Here is a 22,611-nt window from a genome sequence, read left to right on the forward strand (position 1 = left end):
CTCTGAACCTTCCAAGGGACAGGCAGTTCTTCTAAGAAGGGCTCCCCTGTGTGTGAGCAAGACCATGGCTCTCCCTCTGTCTACAGATGCATGAGGGTTGGAAGAGTCTGGGCTGTTTTTAGACCTTCTGGTCAGCTGTATTTGTGTAACAACTTTTGTAATAAATAGAAAAACGCTCTGCTCTGATCAGTCCTTGTACTTTGACCTCTGCTAAGACAAGAGCACGGCTGCCTTCTCTGAGCCCTAGGAGAATCACAGCTTTATGCCTGATTGAATACACCATAGTGAGTAGGACAGCTCAAGACACAGGTCAGCCTGGCTGCCTCCAGCTCCTTATTGTCATTTGCTCACTCCTCTTGTATTCTTGAAGTCAAATCTTTTTTCGCACCTTCAAGATTCTACGTTCACAACTAAACACTAAGTGCCCTTTCTTGTTTCCTCCTAAAGAAGAAACAGATTCTTGAGAGAGCAGAGACAAAAAAATAGAACTAGGCAGCGTAGATGAAACAACTGCATGACATGGGAAGAAGACAGCTAAACCCCGAGGAGAATGCACTGGAATGGACAGTTGCTCTTATACCCTACCCAGAGGGCCTCCCCGAGCTGGACCCTCATACGCAGTGTGTGTATCCGAAAGGCCATCGCTATTTCAGCAAATATTTGTTGGGTACTTCTCCATGCCAGACATTTGGGAAAGAGAAGTGAACGACACAAGCAATGCCCCTCCCCTGTGGGCCTTACATTGTAGTCAAGGTAACAGAATCAACAAGCCAACACATGAATAAAGAACTACAAACAGTGATAAGAACTCTGACAAACACAAGGTATTTTGGTCAAGAAGGAATGTAGGGTGGGCATTGGGGAACATAAATTATCATCAGAAAGTCCTCCCTGGGGAGATGGGATTTTTTTGTTTTTTAGAGTCAGGGTTTCACTCTGTCACCCAGGCTGGAGTGCAGTGGCACAATCACACCTCACTGCAGCTCAACTTCCTGGACTCAAGTGATCCTCCTGCCTCAGCTTCCCAAGTAGCTGGGACTACAAGTGTGCACCACCATACCCAGCTAATATTTTGGGGGGTGGGAAGAGATGGGGTCTCACTATGTTGCCCAGGCTAAGAGGTGGGATTTGAGCTGAGACTTGAATGCTCAGGAGTCAAATGTCTTAAGATATGGAGCAGGCTGTTAGAGCAGAGGGAGCAGCAACTGGAAGGTAGAAATAGTATTTTTTAAGGAGTAAGATCTCTGTAATCACAGTATGGTGAAGAGTTAGGAAGTAAAAGAAAAGGTCAGAAAGGGAGGCAGGGGGCTTGTAAGTGTGTGATAAGAAGCTTGATGTTTACACTTAAATACATTGGGAATTCTCTTATCAGTTAAGGCTCTTTAGGTGAAAGGACAAAACCTACCTTAAACTAGCTTAAACAATAAAGATAACTGGCTCATATAACTGAAAAATTACAAGATTATAAACTTCAGGAAGGGTTTGATCAAGACTAGCTCGATTTCTTCACGATTCTTTCAGTACTACCTATCTGTGCTGGCATCCTCAGGCTAACCTCTTTTATGGTACCAAAGTTAGTTGCAGAAATTCCAGGCCTCATATGCCCAGAACACTGTATCTAGAAAAAATCTCAATAGTAAGAACTATCTTTTCTTTACTTGCCAGCTATATTGTTAGGAGGCAGTAAGAAAAGCAGTGATGACAGTTAACGTTTGAACGCAGATCCACATGAAGACCTCTTATGAAAGGAGTGAATGAAACCATTGGATGATTTAGGTCCTCTGAGCATGCGTCATAGAAATGTGTTTCCCTGGCCGGGCGTGGTGGCTCACATCTGTAATCCCAGCACTTTGGGAGGCTGAGGCGGGCGGATCACGAGGTCAAGAGATCGAGACCATCCTGGCCAACATGGTGAAACCCGTCTCTACAAAAAATATAAAAATTATCTGGGCATGGTGGCGCATGCCTGTAGTCCCAGCTACTCGGGAGGCTGAGACAGGAGAATGGCTCAAACCAGGGAGGCGGAGGTTGCAGTGAGCCAAGATCGCACCATTGCGCTCCAGCCTAGCAACAGAATGAGACACCATCTCAAAGAAAAAAAGTGATTCCAGGCCGGGCGCGGTGGCTCATGCCTGTAATCCCAGCACTTTGGGAGGCCGAGGCGGGCGGATCACGAGGTCAGGAGATCGAGACCATCCTGGCTAACACGGTGAAACCCCGTCTCTACTAAAAATGCAAAAAAAATTAGCCGGGCGAGGCGGCGGGCGCCTGTAGTCCCAGCTACTCGGGAGGCTGAGGCAGGAGAATGGCGTGAACCCGGGAGGCGGAGCTTGCAGTGAGCCGAGATCGCGCCATTGCACTCCAGCCTGGGCGACTAAGCGAGACTCTGTCTCAAAAAAAAAAAAAAAAAAAAAAAAAAAAAAAAAAAAAGTGATTCCAGATTAGTAAAGGCAGGGTCCCAAAGGATCTAAAGAGATGTATAGTTAGAGTATTTAGCAGACACTATGGATATTAGATTTCTTAACAGCCCAGGCTTGGGTCCCTTCCTAGATCATTTAAAATAGAATCATAATATTGTTCCTCAGCTAAGAATTGCTAATAGATACGGTGCTAGAATGCCATAGGCCCGGTACAACTCTCTAGAGAAAAAAGGTACAGAACACAGATAGTAGCAGCATATTCAAGTAACATGCACAGGGGGATCACAACTGGGGAGGGATGAGTAACAGGAAGTTGGACAGTTAGGAAGAAAAATGGTAATGCAGGACCGCAGCTGCTGGGACTGAACCGTGGGCCCCAGCCACAGCAAGCTGGTGCATGGCTGAAGTAATCAGAGAACAAACATTTCAACCACCCTTTGAGGCAGAGCCAGGAACAACAGTGGACTCTCTCATCCGCAGTCACTCACATTCCAGCGCATACACAGCGTGGAAAGAGGTCAGGGTCATGTGCTGGATGTTGAGTTGCAGCCCCTCCATGTAGGCAAACAGTAACCTTTACAGCCTTGTCTTTAAAAAATATCCCTCCCAGATGGTAAGGTCTGGCAACAGTGAGATGCTCCTGTGGAAGGCCACAGTTGCTGCTCCTCTAGCTCCTCCCCCGCCCCAGCCCAGCCCTTCCCCGTACCTGAGACGGGGACCTCAGGAATATCTGACAGCCTTGAGGGACTTCTAAGAGCCATCTCTGCCCCACCAAATGATAAGGCAGACCACTTTCTGAGAAGTTTTTATTGCCTCGAAACATCTGATCTTACAAACAGAAAACACAAATTATGTTTTTCAAATAAAGCAATAGGTTTGGTAAACATTGTGTTAATACCTTTTGAAGGGTTGATGAGTAAACATCTTTCTCTTTATCAAAAAGTGAAGCACACCCTCACCTCTCTTCCACACTGACCCACTACTTCTGCCAAAAGCATGAACTTCTTTATTCTATTACATACAGCACGTTCCTTGCATCTATTGCTCGAATTTGTACAAACACACAGACACACACACACACTTGGCTCCTCTCAGGCAGTGGCCCAAGCACCACAGTACTGCAGCCAGCACAGGCTGCCCTGATAACGCTGAGGCCAGGGCAGTGGATGGAGCAAGACAGCACAGTGGTCACGATGGCAGTTGCCCAATGCATAGGAGAAATTACCAAAATCTCATTTTTAGGAGATATTATCAAAGCCCATGAGTACAGCCAAACAGCAGGCTAGATAAGAAAGGTCAGCTTGAGTTGGTTTAAAGGGAATCCCTTTAAGTTTAGAATATCTGATAAAGATTATCGCTCAAAGCAGGTGAGGAGAGGCGTTGGTGGTGCAAATACTGTCCCCAGCAGACATGAGATAAGCTTTTAATTCTAACAGACTCAATTCCCATTTCAAGGGGTACCCTTCCTTCTACCCCTTCCCTCTTATCTCTCAGAAGCAGCTTTGGATTTGTCAGAGTGGAATGAATCAAGATTAGTTTTCAGCAAAGGTTAGAGTAAGTTGGCTGGGATTACCCTGCCTTGGAATAAAACAAGCACTTGGGCTAATGGCTGAGATTCCCAATGCAGCATCAAGATAAAGGCATCAGAGGTGACTGTGACACACAGAAGTTCCTGGGGAAGTACTTCTGTAAAAAAGAACCTTCCCATTCCCAACTCAAGCTGCCAGAGTTCCCAGATATGGGCCTCCACAAATATACTCAGAAGGTAGCCCCCAGCACCATCACACCTAGGTAGGTAGCCCTCCCGTGTAGGTATCTCCATCATGGCCACAACAAAGTCTTTTGTCAAGTTTATTGATGTTTGGTTTGCTCAGCTCTTAGGAAAGAGGGTTTGGAGACAGACCCTGATAGGCCAGGAAAATTTAGGGCCACAAGTCCTGGTGGAGCTGTTCCGATGGAGTTGTTCTAGTGGTGCTTCCTCTCCCACAGAACTTGAGCAGTCAGTCCGATGATCCAGGAGATCACCCCGGCAGAGCAGCTTGCCACTTCTTAGAATTGGGCTTCATGAGAGGCTCTTAGGACACTGGAAAGTTCAAGTTAATATCCTGAATAAGCTTTCCTCCTGTGAAAATTTTGCAGGCATTGTCCATGATGGATGGAGGAAAAGAAGGAAGGCGAGAGACCAAGCTAGGATTGACTCCAATAATTCTCCATCACCCTGTCCCAACACCAACTCCCATAACCTAAAAGGGGGTGGAGGTGGGAATCAAACGGGCATTTGGTGATAGGTGCAATTTTCTCCAACTAAATCATCCAAGCTCTTACGTGGGTTCTAGGAGGAATAGGCCATCCAAGCCACAAATAGTCCCGCTGGTTCCCTCCAAAAATATCTCTAGCGAAGCCCTTTGTGCTGGCGGTGAGAGCCGTGCAGAAGGAAAAGGTGGGGTGTTCATGTTCCCTGAGTTGTCACCACCCTCCTCTCAGAGATGATCCTCTGACACAGCAGTGGGCACTTTGCTGGTGTTGCTCTCCTCCTCCTCCTCTTGGAGTTTCTACAAAGCAAAACAAACAGGCAGTCCTGTGGGTAAAGGCACAGGACTCCACCCTGGCTGAAGCAGCTGCCTGGCCATGACTCATCAGTGGAGAATACAAGAGCCAGGGGCCACTCAGCATCCCAGAGAGCCAAGAAAGGGAACCAGAAAAGAAGCAACCAGCCCCTGCCATAAATGTCCCCACAAACACACACCACCCAACATCACGAGCTCATCAGAGGGAAAAAGGGCAAGCTTTCTATGATGCCGAGGCCACCACAAATGATCCAGCTCTGAGTGCCACTCTTCCAGGCTCACTCTCAGGACTGAAACAGAAGCAAAGCCCCTTTTCCCTCCACGTTCTGACAGCTGAAAACTCACCTCGACTAACCATCAAATCACTGTCCAAAGTGCCAGGTCTGCGATTCCCTCGGAATTTCCAACAACCCCCATTTGGAGGCAGCCCCAGGATAAGGAATACTTTTTTATTTTATTTTATTTATTTATTTATTTATTTATTTTTATTTATTTATTTTTGAGACAGAGTCTCGCTCTGTGGCGCAGGCTGGAGTGCAGTGGCCGGATCTCAGCTCATTGTAAGCTCCGCCTCCCGGGTTTACGCCATTCTCCTGCCTCAGCCTCCCAAGTAGCTGGGACTACAGGCGCCTGCCACCTCACCCAGTTAGGTTTTTTTTTTTTTTTTTTTTTTTTTTTATTTTTTAGCAGAGACGGGGTTTCACCGTGTTAGCCAGGATGGTCTCGATCTCCTGACCTCGTGATCCGCCCGTCTCGGCCTCCCAAAGTGCTAGGATTACAGGCTTGAGCTACCGCGCCCGGCATTTTATTTTACTTTATTTTATTTATTTCATTTCATTTCATTTCATTTCATTTTTAGATGGAGTCTCACTTTGCTGCCTAGGCTGGAGTGCAGTGGCGCAATCTCAGCTCACTGCAACCTCTGCCTCCCAGGTTCAAGTGATTCTCATGCCTCAGCCTCCCGAGTAGCTGGGATTATAGGTGCCCACCACCATGCCCAGCTAATTTTTGTATTTTTAGTAGAGACAGGTTTTCACCATGTTGGCCAGGCTGGTCTCAAACTCCTGACCTCAGGTGATCCACTCGCTTTGGCCTCCCAAAGTGCTGGGATTACAGGCGTGAGCCACCACGCCCAGCTGAGGAATACTATCATAACGAACATGAAGCAGATGCCACGGCAGTATGCATAATTGCATATGTAAGCTCAATGGCTTTAGCTTTCTAGGGGAGGGATGGCACAGGAATCATCTACAGGAAAGTCTTATAGGTCATACTTTTTAGGTGGGTTTGGAATTAAACATGACCTGGAAATTATCCTGTGGGGCCTCTAGGTACATGTTGCCAACCTGGGCCTTTGTCTACTGTTTTAAGAAGTACTTTGTCTGTGACCTCAAAGGTTCTTCTGATTCGCAAGAAGGCCTTGGGCACAGGTGCAGCACCACACAGCCAACACTACTCAAGGCCTAGAGGACATGCACAGGGCTAAGACAGAAGCCAGTGTCAAGTGGACAAATGGTGCTTTCTTCCCCAGGGAGTGTCTCAGTGCCTGTTTGTGGCAATGGCAACAGCTGTAGAATCCAACCTTCCCATTCTCAATCTTGCTAACACTTGGCATCAAGTCAGCCTCAGCCATGAGGAGCCATCATTCAGGCAACAAATAGCCTATTTCAGTCACTTAGTCTCCCCTCTCTCTCTGACACACACACACACACACACACACACACACCACACCCGCCTCCTCCAAAGCCATCATCTTGAAATCACAATCACAAACGGGAAACAAGTTAGTGCAACTACTGTCTATGTGCTAGAAGAAAAATGGAAACCCAAAACAATAAGATGTTCATAGTCAAGGACAATCATTACCCTGTCCCAGAAGTCCTGTCTCTTTTTCCCTAAACTATACATCTCACTGATTAAAAAGAGCAGGTCTGACCAGATCTTCTGTGTGCCCAGTCTTCACCTGACTCTGACAATGAATTTGTCTGCAGGTCTCTGAGTTACACCAGCTGCCATGGGGTGTGTAATATCACGGCTCCAGAGGAGGGCTGCTCTGTGATGGCTCTGGCTTCCTTGCTGGTGTCAGTCCCAGCATGACTTTGATCCCCCATAATACCACGCTGCCACAGGTGGCAGGGAGGTCTACAGACACATAGTGAATTACCCAGGGACACAAGACAGGTGAGCACCATTTATCGGAACCTAAGGCTCTTATTCCTACTCATCGCTATTTCCAGCACCCCACACTCAAAAGAGACTGAGCCAACAATTGTAACCTTGATTAACAAACCTGGTCCATGTGCACAAAGAGCTGGCTGCAAGAACAATGAAATAGTGGAACAACTGAAATAATGAGTGAGATGGAAATATACAGTAGACATGAGGTTGTGGTATAATGTAATAGTGTGGAAATGTTATCAAGCTATACTAACAAGTAAATAAGCAGAGTAGAAAACAAAATATATACAAGTATGTCCACGGACTACAACACTGGAAATGCTACTAGGTTATCTCTGGGAAGCAGGATTATAGGTGGTTTTTATTTTCTTCGTTTGCCTATGTCTGCCAACATAAACACAGGTTATAAAGTAAACAGCAAAACCTCATGTCATTTGACATAACACATCATATTCCAAACCAAAATCTTTCACCACGCACCTTTTCCCAGACTCACTATACATATATTTACCAAAGTATACCAAATCATTTCTCTCTTTCTCTCTCTTTTTTTTTTTTTTTTTCCCAAGATGGAGTCTTGCTCTGTCACCCAGGCTAGAGTGCAGTGGCGCAATCTCAGCTCATTGCAACTTCTGCCTCCCGAGTAGCTGGGATTACAAGGGTGCAACACGAGCCTGGCTAATTTTTGTATTTTTAGTAGAGATAGGATTTCACCATGTTGGCCAGGCTGGTCTCAAACTCCTGACCTTGTGATCCACCCACCTTGGCCTCCCAAAGTACTGGGATTACAGGCATGAGCCACTGTGCCCAGTCAGTGTACCAAATCTTCATGTCCCCTTGTACACAGGATGGGTGAAAATCCATCTGCACAGTGGCCATACTATGGCCTTGAGACAGAACTAAAGAATGTCATTCCTGCTGAAAGGCCTTCCCTGTCTCCCCAGTGAATTTCCTGTTCTAGGCTCCTTCTTCCACATGCTTATCTGCTGCTGCCTGCCAACTCTAGAACGTAATAGCAAAAGACAAATAGTAAAGACCTAAAGATTATCATCTATCTGCCAACACAGATCCTTCAAACACTAAAAATATCCCTTACAGATATCTCTTGCCTTAGAAAATTGGCAAAGACTTTTCAAAATGAAAAATACTCAGTGTTGGCACTCATATGACTGCCTAGCAATAGAAATTGCTAGTACTCAAAATACCTTTCTAGAGGACAGTTTAGCAACGTATATCAAAGTCTTTGAAATGGGCATGACCATTCATCCATTTCTCCAGGAAATATGGTACTGGAGAACATGCACAAAGATTCAACTTCCAACATATTAATCATAATATTATTTGTAACAGTTCAAAACAACCTTAATGTCCACAGACAGGAAAATTGCTAAATAAATCATGGCTTATTTATATAAAGGAACACTATGCAGGCATTAAAATTACGTTGTAGGCCAGGTACAGTGGCTTACTCCTGTAATCCCAGCACTTTGGGAGGCCAAGGCTGGTGGGTCATTTAAGGTCAGGAGTTTGAGACCAGCCTGGCTAACATGGTGAAACCCCGTCTCTACTGAAAATACAAACATTAGCTGGGCATGGTGGCATGCACCTGCAATCCCAGCTACTTGGGAGGCTGAGGCATGAGAATCACTTGAACCTGGGAGGCAGAGACTGCAGTGAGCCGAGATTGCACCACTGCACTCCAGCCTAGATGACAGAGCAAGACTCTGTCTCAAAAAAAAAAAAAAAAAAAAAAAAAAAAAAAAAAAAAAAGTATGTTGTAAGAGACTAGCTGCCTGATAAAGTGCTTGCAATAAGTGAAAAAAGCAGTTTTATTTTTGTTAAAAAATATGCATTTATATACACACATTCATATATCCATGTATATATTGTAAATGGATATAGATATGAAGCAATCAATGCAAAAAAGGCATCTCATCTCTAAATGATGCAATTACAGGATGATTTTTAAATTTTCTACACTTTTATGTATTTTTTACTTCTTCTACAAAGAGCATGTATTACCTCTATCAGTTTTTTTAAATTTTTGAAGACGTATCTTACCTTTACTCTTTCTCAGATTTGAGATTCCTTTCATCATCAGTCAGCTTTGATACCTAACATTTTGTTTAAAGTGGTTCCCGGCTGGTTAGAACAGATGGAAAACACTTTTCTGTTCTAGGTCATACTCCTGGTCCTCTCCTCTCCTACCACACCAGCTCCTGCTTCCTGACTTGTCCTTTCAGACCCCTACTGGCCACTCTTCGGCTCCGTCCCCATGGCCCTGCCTAAGGAGTTGTCATATGCCAGGAAAGTCACAGCCTTAGGGCCACCACTGCCACGACAGAGTGGTGGAGCCAGGCTTTCCCTTCCTCCCCAGCCACTGACCCCAGGCTGAAAGCAGGGGAGCCAGAGCCTCAGGACTTGGCTCAAGATCCAGTCAGGGGTGCTGTTCAGCAGCCTGTGACAACAGTGACACACTCTGGGGATGAGGCCGGGGGCTCCAGGAAGAGGGTAGGAAGTGGGAGAAGAGTCTGAGAAAGGGTAGTAAGAAAGCAATGCCAAAAAAACGCCCACTGAGGAAAGTCTTAGGATGTCATGTGTAAGTGATGAACTGGTCTCCCAGCTATGATAAAACCAGTCCCTGTGGGAGTTCTCCTTGCCCCACCTATGTTGCCACATCCTCATCAAAAGCCTTGGACCCTGACCTCAGCCCCACAAAGCTCGCACATACTCACATTCTCAGGAGTTTCTTTGTTTGCTTTCTGTCTCCGGAGATCTGGCTTAATGAATGCTAAGGTTGATAGATTGAGGAGGAAGAGAGACAAAAACACAGTTATCACGTTCATCCGAGAGAAGAAACCTTCATTTCCTAAGGGTCACAGGTATCCCGAACTTACTTCAGATATTCAAGAGAGCTGGTGGCTGAGGGCACCGTCAGCCAACTTGAGACAGCCCGAGGATCGCTGCCGTCCCTGACAGGCAGAAGCCAACAATGACGGTGGCCTTCACTTATGGATCAGGGACTTTGCACACATTGCTCTAATCATCACAGCAATCCCCATTTTACAGATTAAAAACTGGGGTTCCCAGAGGTTAGTCCACTTGCCCAAGGTCAACAGCTATGGAAGTCAGTATCACAGTCTGTGATTTCAACATGAGTCTTCTGCCTCCAAAACCCATGCTCCTTCTACCAAAACAATGTGCTGCCTCCCAAACAGATTCCCCAACAAACCCTTCCATCTGTCCCCCTACATATGTACTCCCTATCTGTTGCCCCATCGAGACACTGGGGTGCCAAATTGCCAACCTGAGCCTCATCTTGCCCTCAGGCTCCCACTCACCAGTGAGGGCTGCTCCAAGAGTAAGGAACAGACACAGGAAGATGTTCCCAGGCTTGGTTCCATAGTTGTCAATAATCTGGCCCTGGGAGATGGTAAAGATGATCCCAAATACCTGGAAAGGCATAAAGAAGATAGGAAACAAGGGCCCAGTCAACTAACTCATGAGGAGAACTGAGCTGCCATGATGCAATCCCAGCCCAGCCAGGAAACAAACAGGAAATACAAGCTCTACCTGTGCAGATATGTTGAGGAGACCGGAGGAGATGCCTTCTGATTCTGGGTACGTGAGCTCCACGGCAAACTCAAATCCCAGCGGGAGATAGCCAGTCATAAAGAAGCTGAAGTCCAGACCAGAGAAACAAGGGGATGAAGAACTTCCAGCACAAGAAGGATGGGGAGCCCACCTCCTCCCTTAGGACTCCCTTTGCTGTTTTGTTTCTTCCCACCAAGACATTACTGGGCCCTCTAATGATCTGGGCATCCTCTAAGTAAGTGGTCATACCAAGGAGAGGGGCACCCCTGAAGGCCAGGAAGAAGTTCACAGGGAGACTTTGTGCTCAGAAGGCCTCTGGGGTCCCTTGCTGCTTCTCCATCTTGCCATCAGTGACAGCCAGAGTCAGCATTTACAGAAAGGGCAAGGATGCCTGGTGTGTTCAACCTTCAGCTGAGTGACTATGTCCCGGGTACACAGGCCCTGCGCTGGTAGTGGGAAGTTCCTGGATATTGAGCAGCATTTCCATGGCCCTCTGGGACCTGGAAGGAGGAGCTTAGAGTCCTCCTTATTTCCATCCAGAGAGGAGCCAGCTGAGGACTGAGTGCCAGCGTATGCTCTCTCCCTCTTTCTCTCTTTCACATGCACATAAAGACACACACAAACACACACACACACTCTCTCTCTCTCTCTCTCTCTCTCTCTCTCTCATATATACTCTCATAGGAAAATAACTGGGAAGCAAAGCTGAACAAAGACTCCTGTGAAAGAGGTATTGTTTCTTATGTTTTCTCATACAGCAGGTCTAGAAAATTCCAACTTTAATTTTTTCTTTTTTTTTTTTGAGACGGAGTCTCGCTCAGTCTCCCAGGCTGGAGTGCAGTGGCTCAATCTCGGCTCACTGCAACCTCTGCCTCCCGGGTGCCAGCAATTCTCCTGCCTCAGCCTCCCAAGTAGCTGGGACTACAGGTGTGCACCACCACACCCAGCTAATTTTTGTATTTTTGAGTAGAGTCAATGTGTCACCATATTGGCCAGGCTGGTCTCGAACTCCTGACCTTGTGATCCACCTGCCTTGGCCTCCCAAAATGCTGGGATTACAGGCGTGAAGCCACCACACCCGGCAACTTTAATTTCTTACATTTGCACCACACTTCTTGATGCCTTCATATCTATTATTGTTCTCAATCTTTCCAACAACTCGACAAGGCAGGTCACTCTTATCTTCCTTTCCAGATGAGGAAATTGAGGCTCAGAATGGTTAAGTGCTGTGCCCATGGTCTAACAGGTAGGCAGCAACAAAACTGAGACCAGGACCCAGAGTCTCTGGTTCCAAGCCCTGTGTACTTTCCATAATCCCATGTTGTCCAGGCAAAGCTGAAAAAGACTCTAAACAGGTTGTAGCCTCCAAGAGGTCGTAAAGGGTGTGCTTCATGCTTCATTCCATCCCAAAAGAACAGACAGCCCAGGCTGCCTTTGGAAGTACTACAAGTACTACCAAGATCCCTGGGCACCATGTCCTTATTGCCAGAAGTCAGTGAGAAGGCAGCAAAGGCATCAATATTGCATTCTAGGATGCTGGAAGCTCTAAGAGCCATGGCCTGGTGTCTTCTAATAAATAGGCCAGAGGTGAAACTTACCCCATGGTGCCAGCAGTGATGAACACTACCCACAGGTGTCCCAGGTTCAAGGTAAATGTGTACACCACCATGCCCAACAGAGTCATGATATAGACTACCAGGGTTGTCTCTCTACAAGTAGAGGCAAAGAAATTGAATCAAACACTTCTGACTTTAATAGGCTCATTCATTCATTTATTCCACAAGCATCTATTAGATATCTGCTGCATGTCAAGCCCTCTGCTATGTTCTTGGAGTTTTGTTTTGGTTTTTTGTTTTGTTTTCAGAGATAGTATCTTGCTCTGTTGCCCAGGCTGGAGTGCAGTGGCGTGATCACAGTTCACTGCAACCTCCACCTCCTGGGCTCAAGCAATTCTTGTGCCTCAGCCTGCTGAGTAGCTGGGACAGTCATACGCATCACACCCGGCTAATTTTTGTATTTTTCATAGAGACGGTGTTTTGCCATGTTGGCCAGGCTGGTCTCGAACTCCTGACCTCAAGTGCTCCACCTGCCTTGGCCTGCTGAAGTGCTGGGATTACAGGCCTTACAAGGCCAGGCCTGGCCTTGTTCTTGGACATTTTCTTTCATAGAACTTTCTCTCCATGAGGGTGATGGACACTGACAGACAATGATCACAAAAAAAATTATTTAATTACATCACAATCAATGCTACAAATAAGTAAGACTAGTAAAGTATGAAGCCATCTTATGATATCTTTGTTCTGTTTCTGTAGAACCCACTTAACAATATCAAGCCGCCCCTTTACTTGTCATGTCCTAGACAGACAGGAAGGGCAAAGCCCTTTGTCCTTCTCCCATCCCTCACCAGAAAAAAGAAAAAACAGGACAAACATCAGCCATGATGAGGTGGCAGTCATGTTTAGGACTACCCCAGAAGCTGTCCAGTTATGTTAGTCTGCTTTATCCCAAGACCCATGACCATGTCAGTGCTCTCTATCACCTACAAGTTCTTTTTCTTTTCTTTTCTTTTTTTTTTTTTTTTTTTTTTTTTTGAGATGGAGTTTCGCTCTTGTCACCCAGGCTGGGGTGCAGTGGCGTGATCTCAGCTCACTGCAACCTCCGCCTCCTGGGTTCAAGTGATTCTCCTGCCTCAGCCTCCCAAGTAGCTGAGATTACAGGCATGCGCCACCACGCCGGGCTAATTTTTTGTATTTCTAGTAGAGATGGGGTTTCACCATGTTGGCCAGGCTGGTCTCGAACTCCCGACCTCAGGTGATCTGCCTGCCTTGGCCTCCCAAAGTGTTCAAATTACAGGCGTGAGCCACTGTGCCCAGCCCAGCAAAGCTTTTTCTGTTGAGTCTGAACTACTCCACTTCAGAGAGCAGGAACTAAGAGAGAATATGCTCTCGGCCTGAACTGAGTGCTTGACTTCCAAACTCAATGTGAGAAACCTTCCCTATCTTCACCCACTCCCTGTTACATTTCCCTCTGTCGGTCCCCTCAGGAGTTCCATCAGCAAGTCTTGATTTCTATTTCAGGCTCACCCCTCCTGTGCCCCTCCAGCAGTTCTCTTCCCATGTTGCCCACCTAGGACTCTGCTGTAGCCCCAACTCCTGCAATTCGACCTGCATTCTTCTCCCTGCACTACCTAAGGCAGGGCACAGGCACTGCACATCCCTCTGCCCCTCTACCATGAACATCAGGACTCAGATGATGAAAGCTTTAAAGCTTTTCTTTTCCTTCTTTCTTTCTTTCTTTTTTTTTTTTTTTTTGAGATGGAGTCTTGCACTGTTGCCCAGGCTGGAGTGCGGTGGCGCAATCTCAGCTCAGTGCAAGCTCCGCCTGCCGGGTTCACGCCATTCTCCTGCCTCAGCCTCCAGAGTAGCTGGGACTACAGGCGCCTGCCACCAAGCCCAGCTAATGTTTTTTGTAGTTTGTTTAGTAGAGATGGGGTTTCACCGTGTTAGCTAGGATGGTCTCGATCTCCTGACCTCGTGATCCTCCCGCCTCGGCCTCCCAAAGTGCTGGGATTACAGGTGTGAGCCACCACGCCCAACCGAAAGCTTTAAAGCTTTTCTTTACACATCATCCCTGAAGTCAGAATCATGGTGGAGGCACCAACCGGCACACTATAGTTGTGTCAAACTAAACCCTCCATCTCTTGAGTGCCAGATTCTGTGAAGCACTTCATATGCATTTATTATTTCAATTCAACCTTTACAAAAATCCTGTAAGAAATATCTGACAATTTCTCATTTTACCAATGAAACGGAAGCTCAGGCCACTCAAGTTACTTGTCCAGAGTCACCAGCTGAACAAATGCAGAGCTGGGATGTGAACTCAGAACTGGATTTGAAACCTGTGTCCCTTCTGCTGCTGCATGCAGGAATAATGATGCACTAGGTGGTTACATCTTTGGAAAAGCTCAAGGTCAGAGTCTCCAAAGGATGCTGCTCCCACCTGGTGCTTCAAAGCAGCTGCTAAGGGTAGAGGAGCTTCCTCCTCCCTTCTCGCTCCTCCCTCACCCTCTTCCCACCAACTCTGCAGAAAGCAACGTCATGGACTCCAGTCTTGCCCGATGATCCCACAAAGCTCACCAGGATGAAACTTTAACCATAGCTTCATCCTAAACCACTGACCAGTTTAGAAAAAACTATTTGTAGTCCCAGCCTGAGACAAACAGACCTCACCACCCAATTTCCAACCTCCAAACCAAACTAGACAAATCTGGGAGCCTTAGAGTGGCAAGGACTGGCTCTGAAATGATGGGATCACAGAGCTCTCATCCCACTGAAAGTAGCCCTTTCTCTGCCTAGGTAGTGGCACAGGGAGAAAAATATCTTGTGCTGACCACTGGATTTAGACATCACGTGACGCTAGGAACTGGTGACCTCCAGGTTCTGAAGAGGGATGAGAAAGTGTCCTTCCCAGTCCTCCCATTATCTTTTCTAATGCATCTGAATCATCTGGCTGCCCACGTCCCAGCCCAGCCAACATTCCAATCCCTCCCTCCTCCTGCCACAGAGCAAGCCCTGGAAAAAAGGACACTGCTATTCAGTGGTTTGGGGATGGCCAGTCCTCACTGCTCTTGTGTCCGGCTGCAGCAAGCAACTAACAGATGGCAGCGATGAGACGGCGGCCAAGCCCCGCCAGCAGTAATTAGGCCGAGCCAGGCTCCTCGTCGCCACCTCCCTAGGGATGGTCTCAATTGGCCTTTGATGAGGGCAGCCAGAATGAGACCTGGTCTGACCAGAGCCTCACAGAAGCGGGTTTGTGTGGCAGAGAACAGGTCAGCCACTGTCTGATGCCTGCAGACACAGGGAACTTTGAAGGCCTTGACAGAGCAGCCGGGGACACTGCTCTGCCCAGTACAACACAGCCCAGGAGCTGCCCCACCAGCCAGTGCTAACTGAGTACCCAGTGAATGGGCAGCACTGGAAAATCACAAGGGAAGGATGTCGGGCTGCTGTTCGCCAGAGCATTTTCTCCAAGGCCAGCTGCTGAATGGAGGAACTCAGGCTGCTTTTCACAAATGCAGATTCTTCTGCTGATTTGGCATCCACGGGGTGTGTAGTGGCCTGGCATTCACTAAAACCTTTTAATTTTTTTTTTTTTTTTTGAGCCAGGCTAGAGTGCAGTGGCGTGAACTCAGTTCACAACAACCTCCACCTCCTGGGTCAAGCGATCAGCGATCCTTCTACCTCAGCCTCCCAAGTAGCTGGGACTTCAGGTGTGTGCCATTATGCTTAGCTGGTTTTTGTATTTTTTGTAAAGATGGAGTTTCAGCATGTTGCCCAGGCTGGTTTTGAGCTCCTAGATTCAAGCAATCTGCCTGCCTCGGCCTCCCAAATCACTGGGATTACAGATGTGAGTCACTCTGCCTAGCCTGATAAAACCTTTTAATATAGCTCCAGGCTCTTAAAAAGGCACTGGGCATTCTATGTTACAATATTTACCAAATATTATGTTACAAAGTATGTTACAATATTTACCAACAAAGTATAAATAATTGCAAGATAATATACACTGCAAACTGGAGAAAGCTCAGAGCACCTTGGTTAACCCCATGGAGTCCAAAAGGTGCCATGAGAACAGGGCGGTGAAATCACCTCCTCCTCATCTCCACTCTTTGGGGTTTCCACAAACACTTCCCACTACTGAGATGTTTTTTTCCCATTCATTTTCATTTCTCCCTCCGCTACCGCTTTCACAAAGCTACTTAGAGAGTGGGGATGGGGAAGAGGACTATGCTAGGCCTTCAGGTCCAGTAGCTCTCATCTTCTTAAGATCCTGTGGGGATCCTATGGGATCTGTGGGATCCCCATAGAATCTTAAGAAGGGTATAGCTTCCTTCATTTGATAAATGAGGAAACTGAGGCTCAGAGAAGTCAAACTTGAATGACCTGCTTGGCCACTCAGGTCTCCAAACAATGACTTGGAGCCACATTGCTTATGAATATGTCATTTCAAAAAACAGGTCCCCAATTCTCAGTCCAAGAGGATGAGTCACTTACTTGTAGGTTTTGGACCTATCCAGCCAGATTCCTGAGATCACAGCCCCAAGCATTCCTGCAATGACGATGGTCAGGCCAATTCTTCCAGCATTCACTTCTTCCCCCTGGGGAAACCATAGCCCCAAAGATCACCCGGCGATGGGACAAGACTCGGGACAGAGAACAGTCACCATGGGGTGAAGGAACAAAGGCAGGTAACTCAGGCTCCATCAGAGTCAATATTCAGAACGTATCAGGACAAGATGGCCTATAAGAAGATGGCCTAGGAGAAAATTCTAGAATAACTACTCCTCCCAACAATATAACCCTGACTGTGTGTGCATGATATTGGATGCTGGAGTGACAGGGATGAACCAAATCTGTTCTTAGAACTACTTTTAGGCAAATTTTTTAAAAACCATAAACCTCACAGCAACTCTTCTATCTTATCTGTCGTTAATTCCATTTCACAGATGGGGAAATTAAAATATATATGTTAAAATTTCCATTCTTAGGTTTTTTTGAACTATCAATGCCAAGAGGAATGGAAAGATAATCGTTATATATTTTTGAGTGCTTACTATAAGCCAGGCACCATGCCTAAGGTTTTATATCGTTTCCTCATTTACTCCTCGCCATTCCCCATCATAAGTGTTAGGAGTCAGTCTTCTCCATTTTGCAGATGAAGAAACAGGCACAATGAGATTAACCTACTAGCCCAAGGTCACAAGGCGTGTGTTAAGTTCAGAGCTAGGATCTGAACGCAGGCCTTTGAACTCCAAAACTAGAACACTTAGCCACATAGGCTACCACTTCTGCAAGTGTGAGAGCCTAGTCCTTTCAAAAGAAGGTTGGATCTCCCTATTCCTGACTCCAGGCCACTCAGTATTCCATTCCCAGCATCCAGCCCAGGCCTTGTGGGTTCTGGAAACATTTAAATTCAGAAATTTTTTTTACATATATTTGCCAACAGTGTTGCCAGGCACTATGCTGTATAATAAATACATGTATCATATATGATTATGTATATATACACAAGTGTCATTATTTACTCTCTGATCCTAAAAAGAATCTTGCAAGAAGTAATTATGCTTCTTTTGCAGAAAAAAAAAAAAAAGAGAGAGAGAGCTCAGAAACACTAACTAGCTTGTCACACTGTCAAGCCATCATACAGTTTAGTACCGCCAAAACTAGGGTTGAGATCCAGGGCCATCTCCCTTCAAATCCCATAAGCAAACCACTATATCACGCTACCTAGAACTGGGGGGAATGAAGACTTAAAAGTCATCCCAGGTTCTGCCAAGACAGACTTAGAAACTGTATCATCTTGAGGTCCAACATGCTTAGGGAACTCCCTTACCGGGTAGTGCCAGATCACCATGCGATTCAGCAGAGTGGACAAGGCATAAAAAGCACCAGCATTCAGACCTGAAGGAGGGAGTGAGAAATACAACATTAGGGTCAGCTTTCTTCCGGGCCATTGCTAACTTCTCCCCCAGCATCTGGGGGGTGGGCAGAAATCCTCATCCCACTGCCACTCTGAGCAGCATCCTCAGAGAAGAAAACACCAGGGAGGTCTGAGGCTACTCTGCAGTTTTCTCAAAGAAATACTTCAAAACAACCAAAAGTAACCATTTAACCTTCCCTTAGCCACACACTATTGCTCTCTGATCCCTTTAATTTGCCCTGGAAAATAGACTCTGTGGAGTATTACTCCCAGGGCAGAGTCATCTACATTCTTCTTAAGCATTGGGTAGATCTAAGGGGTGGTCAGTAGGACTCCTGGACACCCTCCTCCTCCTCCTGATGACCCTGCCCCTTCTTGAGGCTGCTCCAGACCTCTGACCTGACACCACTCCCTCTGCAGGTGGTTTCTCTCCTCTTTCTCCATTCCTTCTCCAACTTTCTTTGCTGATTCAATGTCACACAAAATCTATTACATGAAACTAGAAGAGACCCTAAAGAGCATTCAGTTGACTCTCCTACTTTACCAATTCATTCACCAAAGGAGCACCTAGAATATGCTGTGAAAGGCTGTATCTTTAGCCAATAAGGTCATTTGCCCAAAGCCATACAGCAAGTGAGTAGCTGAGACTGGAACTGACCCAAAGGAGCAAAGGCCTCCTGGCCTCCTTTCAATGGTGGTGATGGTGATGATGACAATGGCAGCTGCACATACCTATGAATTAGACACTTTATAACAACCCTAGAAAGTAGGTAGCATTATCATCACGATTTTAGAGATAACAAAGATGCGCACACAGTTAAAACAACAAATACAACCACTCCATAATGCCCACCGGGGGTCTTTCTAACGTTAACTAAACATTGAGGCTCACAGACTACCACCGGCACGCTCTATATTAGATTCACTTGGGAGGGTGTAAGTCAGGACACAGCTTGTGGGCAGGGCAGCCTCAGGAGTTCCTCTTCGATGGAACCAATCCATAGAACCCCAGTTCACACAGCCTTCCAGAAGCTACTCTCTTTCTGATGATGGCTAACATGCAAGGAAAGGTGAGTATGGCAACCACCCTAGCTTAATGCTCACAGGCGCCACCATTACTTGCAACAATTCTGTAGGCGTAGCTTCCAGGGGTCCCATAAGTGACAGGCCAGTGAAAAGAGTCATTGTACTCAGGGAAGCACAAAGAATGGCTTCCCACAAGAATGAATAAGCCTCCCTGTCCATTTGTATCACCAGAGGACATTTTTATCATAAGCAATGTTGCCTAAAGGTAGTTACACAATCCCTTTATCAGGTTCGCAGCGGGTAAAAGATACAAAGTTAAGCAAAGGTCAAATTCTCTTGCAAAATGGGAAATAATTTGTTTTGCAATCACACAGCTATTAAGTGATGGAGCTGGATTTGAACTCAGGCCGTGTGGCTCCAGAGTTCTTAATCACTCTGCTTTACATCCTCACAAAGCTGACTCTTGAATCAGATTTTCTCAGCTCAGGTCACTGAACAATTTCCTCATGTCCCAGCCTCTCCCAGTGGGTTACCCCAGGAATGCAACAAGGTTGGGCCCAATGCAGCCTCCTGAGCAGCACAGAGCCACAGTGGGCCAATAAACCCAGACATGTCCCCACATGTCACTACAACTGTCAGGCTGATGGTTGCAATGATCATGAGGCTCTCAGCAACATCTCATTCAAGCAGCATTCCCATCTAATCTTCATAGCACACACTCAGCCACTTAGAAAGTCCATTTCTGAGTCAAGAGGTCCCACAAGGAGACATTCCTGAAAAGCCAAGTGAGGCGGAGTATGGGAAGGAGAAGAAAGAAAACAGTCTCCTCCCCTCTTCCCATTCATTCCTCCCGCTCCTCTCTAAGCCTCTTGCCCTAGTCTGACACTGCAAAGGGTGAGGAATGTTCCAACTCAGGCTTAGCTTCAGGTGGAACAGTTGCTCTCCTAACTGGGATGAGCCAAGGAGGGCAGAATCCACAGAAAAAGGAAGGAAATTATCCAGAAGGACTGGGAGCAAAAAAAATATGTATATATACACCAATGCTTTCACTGGTCCTGATAAAGGTCTGGAGAACAGAGTGCTGAACGAGTTGACCTATACTGCTGCAGCTGAGTGGTTTTTCTGGGGCTCAGTGGTTTAGTGAAATAGTTTCCAAAGTGTGGTCTCTGTTCCACCCCAGACCTACTGCAGCAGAAACTCTGGGAGTGAGGCCCCCGGCAATCTGCATTTGAACAAGCCTCCCAGGTGATTCTGATCGTGCTCCAGGTGGAAGCACTGGCTCCCTAGAGCAGTGTGGTTAACCAACAGCCATCCCTGCTCCAGGCCAGACAGGAGACTGAACTGGGGTTAAAGGGGGGTGGGAGGGAAGGAAGAGCAGGGGTTCATCCTGGAAGGCTGCCAATCTGTTCCACTGTTTCTGCAGCCTCACCTTAGAGGAATCAGGAGCTTATGCATGTGTTCTGAATCCATCTTTGGTCTAGATGTCCCTCACCATATTGTCAAAGGTTGCCAGACATGGTTAACCAAGTCCACTCTACTGCCTAAACACAGGGGTTGGGCATTCCACACAGAAAGGCAGGAATGAAATGCATGCTCCTTCCTGTGTGAGTACCTCTTATAGGAGTACAGGTGACTGCATTCTATTCAGGTCTGATCATCCTCAGCAAGGTGAGCCTGCTGGGCCAGGGAAGAGAAAACGTGATCTCCCCTGAAAGGCCTGGTCATTCCTGGAATCAGTCGCCTGGGAGAAGTGCCACTTACTGAGAAGGCAGGCTTTAGAGAGGCAGAAAGGACTCTGTCATCATTCTGAGTCTCTTTCTCTCCTTTGTCAAAAACAATGTTTTTCTTTGTAAAAAAATTTTTGGGGTCTCACTATGTTTACCAGGCTGGTCTTGAATTCCTGGCCTCAAACGATCCTCCCACTTTGGCCACCCAAAGTGCTGAGATTACAAGTGTGAGCTACCAAGCCCAGCCAATAACAGTTTTATTCAAACTGTGTTCCAGTGACTACTGACATTAGAAGTCCTTAAAGTTTAAAAATGCAGATTTTGAGGCCCTACCATAGACCTACTGAATCAGAATCTCTTGGAATGGGGCCCAGGAATCTGCATCTTCAGCAACTACAACAGTAAAACCCCAATGCACTTGTTAAAATGTCTGGAATTTGAGAATACATGGCCTTCAAGATGCAAAAGATCAGGGACCAGACCCAGGCTCCCAGGTGGTGGGGTTAACATGGAGGCAGCTGGGATGGGAAGGGGCTTCAAGACCCATCACACAGCTACCTCAGAGGTTCTCAACTCTGCTGCAAGTCAGAATTATCTGGAATGCTGGGAGAAAGCAGATTCCTAGGCCCCAAACCAGACTTTCTGAATTTGAATTTCCAGAAATCTATGTACACATTCAATCAAGCACTCCAGGAGGTCCTGTCCTCAAGGAAGTCTGGGAAACACTGACCCCAGATCATATCTTTGGGTTTTGGTTATTCTGCATTTCCCTTTAGTTCTTGTTTTAAAGGGCCAGCCTGATCTTGACAAAGCTCCCAGGAATCCGGAGAAGGATTTTATGCCCACTCTTCAGCTAGGATTTTAGAGGGGGCATGAAGCCCCCTCCCTAGGCCCATGTAGGTGGAACAATGATAAAGCACTGAGAGCCCCAAGGGAAGGTGAACCTTGGGATACACAAGTCAAGACTTTGAGTTCAGATGCCAGAGGCATGGGAAGTTTATTCAGAAGCATGAATAATCTTGCTGGCGGCAAGGCTGGGGCATAACTATGGAAAAAGTATGCCCTTTGAGTATGCCATTTTCTAGAAGAGAAGCCTTTTCAACAATTCTTTTCAACAGGGCAGTTGTCATGCCATTGATCATAAGACATTAGAGGAGGCCATGTGAATGCAAGACTCAGAGACACAAAGAGAAGGTAGCCAGAGGAAGGTTCCCTTCTCCATCCCACCCCACCCCACCCTACTGTGAAACACACCAAAGACACTGTCAGACACGTGGAATTTCTAGTTCCCTGAGTCTTCCCGCATTGCCAAAGTTGAAGGAGAGAGGGAGGGTGTTTTACGGGCAGTTTCTTAATGATGTGATATTTCAGCAACATCAAACCCAAGCTCAATCCCTGCATCTCTTCCCCTCTAAACTGAATTGCCAGATTTCAAAAAAAAAAATAGCAAATAAATACATTTGTAATAAATAATAGTTCTTAGTTAAATATGCCACAAATATTGCATAAGACATATTTATATTAAAAGTATTTGTTGTTTATCTGAAATTCAAATTAACTGGATGATCTTTATTTTATCTCTCAACCCTACCTCTAAGAGTGTAGCCAGAAGTCTAGGGA

The 22,611-nt window shown here is 46.4% G+C and overlaps 4 protein-coding genes across 8 annotated transcripts in view; 3 read left to right on the top strand and 1 right to left on the bottom strand.

Moving 5' to 3' along the window:
* The window catches only part of ERG28 (ergosterol biosynthesis 28 homolog), a 9,956-nt gene extending 9,778 nt beyond the window's left edge, over window positions 1-178 (top strand). Inside the window, exon 5 of the mRNA XM_050798927.1 lies at window positions 1-178. This exon is cut by the window's left edge and continues 565 nt beyond it. The gene's annotated coding sequence lies outside the window, so the exon portion shown is untranslated.
* Window positions 1-22,611, top strand: part of ACYP1 (acylphosphatase 1) — an 820,450-nt gene that overhangs the window by 207,680 nt on the left and 590,159 nt on the right. The window lies entirely within an intron of this gene.
* TMED10 (transmembrane p24 trafficking protein 10) overlaps window positions 1-22,611 on the top strand; it is a 553,877-nt gene that overhangs the window by 19,155 nt on the left and 512,111 nt on the right. The gene's annotated exons all lie outside the window — the stretch shown is intronic.
* Window positions 3,213-22,611, bottom strand: part of FLVCR2 (FLVCR heme transporter 2) — an 81,314-nt gene continuing 61,915 nt past the window's right edge. For 4 of the 5 annotated variants that reach the window (XM_050798797.1, XM_050798794.1, XM_050798792.1 and 1 more), the window contains exons 4-10: window positions 18,152-18,219; window positions 16,813-16,916; window positions 12,358-12,468; window positions 10,739-10,844; window positions 10,507-10,618; window positions 9,901-9,956; window positions 3,213-4,972 (exon numbers count right to left, since the gene is read on the bottom strand). In XM_050798797.1, the coding sequence (XP_050654754.1) occupies window positions 4,901-4,972; window positions 9,901-9,956; window positions 10,507-10,618; window positions 10,739-10,844; window positions 12,358-12,468; window positions 16,813-16,916; window positions 18,152-18,219 (629 nt within the window). In that variant the 3' untranslated portion in view covers window positions 3,213-4,900. The remainder of the gene's footprint in view (window positions 4,973-9,900; window positions 9,957-10,506; window positions 10,619-10,738; window positions 10,845-12,357; window positions 12,469-16,812; window positions 16,917-18,151; window positions 18,220-22,611) is intronic. The other variant, XM_050798793.1, reaches the window with a different exon arrangement.

The sequence above is a fragment of the Macaca thibetana genome, chromosome 7, assembly GCF_024542745.1.
Source record: "Macaca thibetana thibetana isolate TM-01 chromosome 7, ASM2454274v1, whole genome shotgun sequence".
In the NCBI taxonomy this organism is placed as follows: Eukaryota; Metazoa; Chordata; class Mammalia; order Primates; family Cercopithecidae; genus Macaca; species Macaca thibetana.